Source organism: Electrona antarctica (assembly GCF_951216825.1).
Source record: "Electrona antarctica genome assembly, chromosome: 22".
Lineage (NCBI taxonomy): Eukaryota > Metazoa > Chordata > Actinopteri > Myctophiformes > Myctophidae > Electrona > Electrona antarctica.
The window spans coordinates 40,765,800-40,774,513 of record NC_136805.1 but is presented as its reverse complement, the minus strand read 5'-3'; the positions used below and the strand labels follow the sequence as shown (position 1 = coordinate 40,774,513).

The window sequence follows — 8,714 nt, the reverse complement described above, 5'->3', positions numbered from 1 at the left end:
AGGGGCTCATACGGACCAACCAATACACGCATGCATTGTCATCTAGGTATGTGTGAGAAGAATAAAGCTTCCTGAAACACAAACACATTTAGGCTTGTTTTGAATTAACATTATATCAAAGCTAATATTACCATAGAAATAAATCATTGTTGCCCTTTTCTTTCTCACTGCTGCAGTATGTCACAACACTGCAGTGTCCCTTCTTGCTCTAACAGCAAGCACAAAACCCCCCATTTGAGCTTCCATGACTTTCCGGGAGATGAAACGATACGTGCCAAATGGGTGACAGCAATCAAGAGAGATGAGGGACCACGTTTTATAATTACTCGTGGAAGCACCCACGTGTGCAGTGAACATTTCAATCCAGAGGACATACTGAAGTCAACCAAAACCAGTGGTGGACGTACTCGCATGAAACGAGGAGCAGTGCCTTCAAGATTCCTCTGGAATGACTGGGGTAATTATCACATGACAATGTTAAACCTAACTATTACAGTTGTGTACCTGTCTCTCCAGCTCTTTAGTAAACAGTAAATCCATTGATAGGCCTATCAATTTTGTCTATGTAGATAAATGGCAGATAAGTCAGAATTAAAACCGTTTAAGACTTTTTAATACAACCATCATTATATATCAATGCAAATTGATGCTCATTAGTCCAGATACACCTACTTTTGCATAAGGTCTAAAACATCTGTTTATGAAGTACCCGTATTGTCAGGAACAGATTAACACCTGAAGAGACGAGACCAACTCATAGTAGCTATTCTTTAACTGCAATTTAGAGACTTGCAGGCTCTATTGTATTGCTAAATACTAAATACTTAAAGAGCTGGAGAGATGGGAGACCCCTGTTACTGAACAGCAATTATTACCACCAGAATATTGATCTTTAACCTTTCAACAATATAGTTTTATTTTAACCCCAAATTCTATTTATTTGAAAACAATGAAAAAAATATGTGCATTTACCCATGAAACTGAAAACTATGGTGATATGTTTTGGGATTTCTTTCTTACACTACTGGGGATAGGTTCAAGAACACGGGAGTCGGTGTACGAGCGAGCACGGAAGCGCCTGTGTGCTGCTGTCTTGGATGACTGTGCGGAGATGTCCGCCCCAGGTAGGGGTTAAGTAACTTGAATAATAACCCTAAAAAACGCATGAAAAAATATTGTGGTAATATCATGTATCCTGATTGAAAAGTTATTGTCTCATATTTTCCATATCACCGACCCTTAGCCCCAGGGGGAAGCACCGACTACAGAGGACATGGAGGAACAGACCAGCAGACAGGGGACATTCCAGCAGACAGGGGACAGTCTGGCGGACAGAGGACAACATCACAGAGGACAGAGGACAGTGAACTGGGGACAGTACAAACAAGGCAGTACACTGCAGGTGCAGTCTCCAAAGATCACGATTATGATTGCCGTCCATCTCCTGGTTAGTATACAACATGTACTGTCTTCTTACAGAAAAGATACAAGATACAAGTATTGACAGTATGGCGTCTTCACTTACTCGATAAACAATTATAATCTTTAAGATTCAAGGTTCAAGTTCAAGGTTCTTTATTTGTCTCCCTTGGGAGAAATTTGTCTTGGAGACAGAGTCACAGCTGCATACACATAACAGACAAGTTCACATAAACAGAGATATTGCACACATTCCCTTGTTAAAGTGCAACTAGTCAATAAAGTGCTTTCAGTCAGTAAAGTGCATTCGGCGATCTCTGATTGAGCATTTTGGTTGACAGGGGAACAAAAGAGTGTTTAAATCTGTTATACTCATACCGTGGAGTTCTATACCTCCTACCGGATGGCATTAGCTCGTACTCTCTGTACAACACATGCAAGGGGTCAGATATAATATTCCGAGCTTGTCTCAACACTGCTTGTTCAAAGATGCTTGTTCAACACTGCTTGTTCATAGAACACAGTGTTGTAACATGCGTGTGCCAGCTCAGGTTCTCATCGATCTGTACTCCCAGGTATTTATACGAGGGGACCTGTTTGATGTTGTGGTCATGGACAGTAATCATACTGTGGTCTCCTATGGACCTGGGGTCCACTATGACCTCCTCTGTTTTGTTTACATTTATTTTCAGATGGTGTGGATCACACCACTCTATAAACTTGTCTACTCCCTCTGTATGGCTGAGGATGTTATTATCGCTTTTGAGCAGACTAAGTATCACTGTGTCATCGGAAAACTTGATAACAAACTGATTTGGATGTGAGCTGACACAGTCGTCCGTATACAGGGTAAACAGAAAAGAGGAACTGACTGTTCCTTGGGGCACCCCTGTACTACACAGTGTCTCCTAGAGAGAAAAGAAAAATACTATTTTATTATAAAGGGGTTCACATTTAACTGAGCTAATTTACGCAACAGAATGTCTGTATTAAAAGCCGAGCTGAACTCGATACAAAGTAATCTGGCGTATGCTACCTTACTCTCCAGGTGTTTCAAAGTGAGATGAGCTACTGTAGATATTGCATCGCATGTACTGCGTTTCTTAGAATAAGCAAATTGATGCTGGTCTAGTCGAGGTCCTACCTCCTTTCGGAGGTAGGAGGTGATTTTACTACATTAGATGTTATAGCCACAGGCCTATAATCGTTATTCTCTAGTGGACATGCTTTCTTCGGGATTGGGACTATCACTGATTTTCTCCAAATCTCCACTGTATGTGAGTCTAGTGACAGCTGGAAAAGCCTGTGCCAGGCTGGGCTAATTCCTCAGCACACGTTTTCAACAGGAAAGCATGCATTCCGTCTGGCCCTGTTGCTTTATCGGTCTGTATGGTTTTTAAACACTTTACAGACGGTGTCCTGATCTATTATCATCCTGTCATTAACAGCATCACATTTCAATTCATTAATCACCTCGTAGCATCCCTGAGAAGTATCACATTCAAAGCGCATAAAGAAATTATTAAGCTCATTCGCTCTGGCGCTCTCATCTAGAGCAAAGATGGGCTTCCTCTCCGACTTCATATTAGTCATCTCCCTGATGGAGTCCCAGAGTCTTTTTGTGTTAGAGTTGGCCAAGTCTTGTTCCGCTCGTTCCTTAAACTTCTTTCTGGCTTCTCTCATTTGTATACTCGGTTCCTTCTGTGCAGCCTTTGAGGCTGCCGTGTCTCCTGATCTGAAGGCCACCTTTTTCCTATGTATACACTCCTTGATTTCATTCGTGAGGTATGGTCTATTATTATTAAACTTAGTTATTACTTTCTGTGGCACTATCATTTAAACACAAACATAAATATAAGCAGTAATAGCCTCGGTGGCTGTGTCAATGCTAGCATCCTCAAAGAATATGTCCCAGTCAGTACATAGGAAGCATCCTTTTAGCTCCTCAGTTGCGTCCCTAGACACACATTTACTGTCTTTTTTACCGGTTTACTGGATTTAAATATGGACCGGTAGTACGTTGGCATAAGATAGACAGTGTTATGGTCGGACATGCCTACAGTTCTATGGTCGGCTGTGCCGAGTGGGGGCCTGGCCCTGGCTGTGTATGCTCCCCTAATGTTACCATAGCACTTATCCAGGATTTTATCCTTCCTTGTGTTACACTTCACGTACTGCTGGAATCCTGGCAGAAAGGTCTCCAGTTTACAGTGGTTCATGTCGCCCAGAATCAGCATGGTCGCGTCTGGCTTGTTCTGTAGATGCTGGTGCACACAGTCAGCGATCCGACTCGCTGCTCTGGTGGCGTTAGCATCTGGTGGAACGTATACGACACACACAAATATGTTGGAAAGCTCTCTTGGCAGATAGTATGGTCGTAATGTGATGCATAGAAGTTCAAGATCGGGATTGCATATCTTGTCTCTGACCGCAACATTACAGCACCATTTGTCTCGGATGTACACACAGAGTCCTCCCCCTGTTTTCTTTCCGGAGCTAGCCCTTATAGTCAAGGACATCTGATAAGTCCTTGACCAAAAAGTTAACTTTTTAATAATAACGTTTTCTTTATTGAACAACTGAAGACAGTGTGCAGGTGATTTATCTTTAATGTCTGCTGAGCTGAAAATCAGGTGTGCTAAAGACTGTTTTAGTGAATTAGATTGGAAAATGCATAGATGGATTAGTGATATGTCCTTTTTTTTTCCCTTCCTCTTAAGCTAAACTGGACACTGCCTCTGGAAGAATACGGGAGTTGGAGCTCAAGGTCATAATGCTGGAAATGGAGCTTTCTCAGATGAAGGTTGATGTGGAGCAGCCCCTTATTTACCAGTATTGTGTTACAGACGAAGACTACCGTTTTTACACCAGATTCATCTCAAAGGAGGTTTTCACTGTGTTTTGGGAGTCAATCAAGCCCTCGGCTTCAAAACTAGTGTACTGGACCAAGGCACAGCGAACGGCACAAGATCTACCTAGCTGTAGTCCTCGTCGCAAACTCCCACTCATTGATCAGTTCTTCATGTTCCTCTGTCGTGTTGCAGCCGGGCTTCATGAGAGAACTTTGTCAACCATATTCAAGGTCAGCCAATCCACAGTTAGTCGCAACATCTTAACGTGGACTAGCTACCTTTTTCTTGTTCTGGGCTCCCTACCATTGTGGATGACCAGAGAGCAAATACAAGCTACAATGCCTGACAAGTTCAAGATTTACTGCCCTGAAGTCAGAGTCATAATAGACTGCACAGAAATACGCTGTGAAACTCCATCCGCCCTGTCACTACAGTCAGAAATGTTTTCAAACTACAAAAACCACACCACCTTTAAAGGTCTGATTGGAATCTCTCCATGTGGGGTAGTCACTTTTGTTTCCAAACTGTATACAGGCTCCATCTCAGACATTGAAATAACTCGTAAATCACAGCTGTTACTGTTACTTGAACCTGGAGATGCAGTAATGGCGGACAAGGGATTTCTAATAGAGAAGATGCTTTCTGATGTGGGGGCAACACTCATCATCCCTCCTCTGAAGAAATCTGCTCAGCTCAGTGCAGAAGACACACGCAAGACCCAGCAGATTGCCCGTCTGAGGATTTTGGTGGAAAGGGCCATACGCAGAGTGAAGGAGTACCACATCTGGGATGGACTCGTTCCTCTGTCTATGACCGGTTCAGTCAATCAGCTGTGGAGCATCTGTTGCATCATGACCAACTACATGGGGCCTCTGGATGTCGAAGGGGACAAACCAGTCTGAAGCCTCCTTCCATTCACGTCACCTTTTTTCCCAAAGCCAAGTCAAGTCCCTACAGACTGAGCTACCACCCAGTCACCCATGTGAAGTGAGGGGCGCTCTCATCATACATAATCACATTCCACCAAAATACAATTGGTGTCCTCAATTTTTATCGTCAATTCCATGCTCAGCCAATCAAATCATCGCTATGGGGTAAACACAACGCACAAAGCTTAGTACAGGAGGGTCTAGCGCCCTGCAATTATCTTTGTGTGGCACAAAAATGACCTTTAAAATATACCATATATTTTTCCACAAATTATTGCCCTTCATCATACAGGAATGTTATAAAAGTACTAGAGATGTCCCGATACTGTATCGTATCAAAAGTGTCGGATCGGCCCTTATTTGGTCATATCGGCTCATATCAGGAGCAGCAAATATGCCAGTCTAACCACAGATCCGACACGGGGGTAAGGGGTTGACACTATGGCAGGTAAATAACATGTTGGGGCATGTGGAGTTTGCTTATGTATGTTAATTATTCTCTGGTATTCGGTATCGGCTAACACAGAAATTGTGGGATCGGAAAGGAAAAAGTGTAGCGGGACATCCCTAAAAAGTACAGAACATACAAGCGCAGCGTGTTGCATATTGTTGTGAGCTTATATATGTATTTTATTTAAATTGTTTAAGTGTGGGTTTTTGCAGTTTACTGTGTTGAGGTGTTTAACTTGTGTCTGGTCTTCAACAGCACAACTTTTCAATGAGATCAATCAATGAGAGTTTCTCTCTCATTGATTGGAATCTCTTCATCTCTATAAATCCTTTATAAGTCACACCACTTAAGGCTAGCTGACCCTGAACTTGATAGTAGTATTTATGGCTATTCTTAAGGTACAGCTTGCCGTTTACTGTGTTGAGGTGTTTAACTTGTGTATAAAACTTTTAACCTCAACCAGCCCAAATGGTGGTCCCTGTGGATCGATGACTTTACCATCAGGGCTAGCTCCAAGGTGAGGTGCATCAGGGTGGATTATGATGCCACATTACGCAAACCTAGACTTACAGCCAGCAGATTCAGAGAAACCACCCATGTTCGTGGGGAATATTCCGCCAAAGCTTTGGCAGCCCGCATTCTCAAAGGAACTCCTCAGACAGCCGCAATTAAAAGAGGTCTGGATCTGGAGCCAGAAATACAGAGGAGATATGCAGACTGCTTTGACGTGTCTGTGACATGTCGGTCCACAGCTGGCATTCGGACTGCTGGCGGGTTTCTTCAATAGCAGCAGACGGCTCCCATGATACCTGCAAGCTATCAAGTGACATTGTTGCTTATAACTGGGCTGAAAAGCTATTGGAGCTCTTGCCCCCTCACGACCCTCCTCGCAGCCTGAGGTCCGTAGGCAAGGGGCTCCTAAAAATCCGTACTGCGAACTACGTCACAAAGGGTGATCGGGCCTTCGCCATCCGAGCACCAAAGCTCTGGAATGAGCTTCCAGAATTAATTTGCCTCACTGACTCCCTCACACATTTTAAATCCCTATTTAAAAACCCATTCCTATAAATAACTTTTTGTTTTTCCCTGCCTTTTACTGATCTTGTGTTATCTTGATTTGTTTAATGTTTGGGTATTTATTGTTTATTACGTTCATGATGATAGAGCACTTCTCACCGGGATCCCTAGCAAGAGGCTCCAGTACATCCAGAACAGTGCTGCTAGTGGATCCTGGTGAGAGTGCGGAAATACGATCATATCACACCCATACTCTATTCCCTTCACTGGCTTCCCGTCTCCTCCAGGATAGAATACAAGGTCTGCCTCCTCACCCATCAGTGCATCCACAGCAACGCCCCTTCCTATCTGAAGGAACTCATTGAACCCCCAGCCTCCACCCGCTCCCGCCGCTCTGGAAATTCTAACACACTCAAAACCACCAAAACAAAACTCCGCACCATGGGGGACCGGGCCTTCTGTTCAGCTGCTCCTCGGCTCGGGAATGCCCTCCCCGACCACCTGAGAGCACCACAATCCGTGGACGCTTTTAAAAGGGGACTTAAGACATTTCTTTTTAACAAGGCATTTGGCCAGTTGGACCATTTGTTGCCCGGTGTGCTTTTAATCCTTTTAGCAGTATACCATGAAATGTGCTAATTTTAGTCCTTTTATTTAATCATGCATTATTTTAAGATTATTTTTCTTCTTCTTCTTGTTGTAGCACTTTGAGATTTGTTTCAAATGTAAAGTGCGTTATAAATAAAATGTATTATTATGTCACTTATTTGTTTTCTATTGTGAATTTCCTTGTTATTTTTCCTGTGCAGCACTTTGTGGCTCATGCCTTGAAAGGTGCTATATAAATAAAGTTATTATCAGGGTGCTTAATGATGTCTCTACTAATTTAAGGAGGACACTGATAGGACAGACCCAAATGGCATTTCTTTATTGTTTAAGTATGGGTTTTTATAAATATTGAGACAATGAAAATTGCATGTTTTCTAAGGAAGCACACCCGATATTCAAGCACATAACGTGTGGCGGTAAATCAGCTATTTTTGTGTGCTTGTTATTTTAAGATCGGATAGTATTTGAAGTGGTCATAATGGCAATAATACCACAATGTCTCAGGCATCTAAATAATAAATCTTGGCCATTTCATAAAAGCAAAGGCCATGACAAATCTTTCAGTTCTGAGATCGGTTTGTGCTTTAATCCATGAATGGATGACATGGTTTTCCTTTTTTTTCTCCTTGTAACGAAGCAAAAATTAAGAGTATACATTTTCTTGATTTAATTTGTGTTGTTACATGTTCAACTCAATAACTGTCCTCAGTAAAAGGCCTGTTTAAATTAACTTCAACTTTTATAAATGGCATGTTTTTTCTTTACATGTTTTGGTCAAATAAGTGGTGTGAAAAATACAAACAGGACAGCTCACACCCATAATGAAATGCTTTGTTTTCAAGATTTGTGCACAAACATCAGTAGCATTACAAAGTTATACAAAAATTACCCTACCAATTCCATTTGTCCCTCCATTTCCCATTCCAGGTGTGTTTGTCTTACTATATGTAAAGCTAGCATCACTATTCCAAAGCCCCCTCAGGTACATTTTTAAACATTTCAGCAATGGGATCATTCTTTTTTTTGGGTGAGTAGATCTTGTTGAACTGGTCAGTGTGGGCACCCCTGCACTAGGGGGTGGCAAATAGGAAAAAATTTGAATGAAAGCACAACCCAACCCGAGTCAGCTCAAATCAAAATGTACAAAAGACTCAAATGCTGGCCTTCAATTACTCACCCCCAACACAACAGAGAGAAATTTAGATTTAATTGGAACCAAAACTCATTAAAATGCCTAGGAATACACTTACCAAAGAATATCCGAACACTAGCAGATCAACTATGGCCCCCTTCAAAGAAAAATTAAAGAAGATATACAGAGATGGGATTCTATTTATTTTCTCAGCCTTGGTCACATCATTGATTCTGAAAAGATGTCTCATGTCATGTCTCTTTTTTCTCAAATAAAGAAAAAAAGAGTCCCAAATCAGCCAAACT

General features: G+C 42.0%; 1 protein-coding gene across 1 annotated transcript; it reads left to right on the top strand.

The window, feature by feature from the left end:
- The first annotated feature begins 279 nt into the window (after nucleotides 1-279).
- LOC306915789 (uncharacterized protein) lies at nucleotides 280-5,414 on the top strand. Its single transcript, XM_079493411.1, has 4 exons — nucleotides 280-457; nucleotides 1,035-1,124; nucleotides 1,244-1,447; nucleotides 4,140-5,414. Exons 1-4 carry the CDS (start codon nucleotides 412-414, stop codon nucleotides 5,171-5,173), a joined length of 1,374 nt encoding a protein of 457 aa, XP_079349537.1. The 5' UTR covers nucleotides 280-411; the 3' UTR covers nucleotides 5,174-5,414.
- The last annotated feature ends 3,300 nt before the right edge of the window (nucleotides 5,415-8,714 follow it).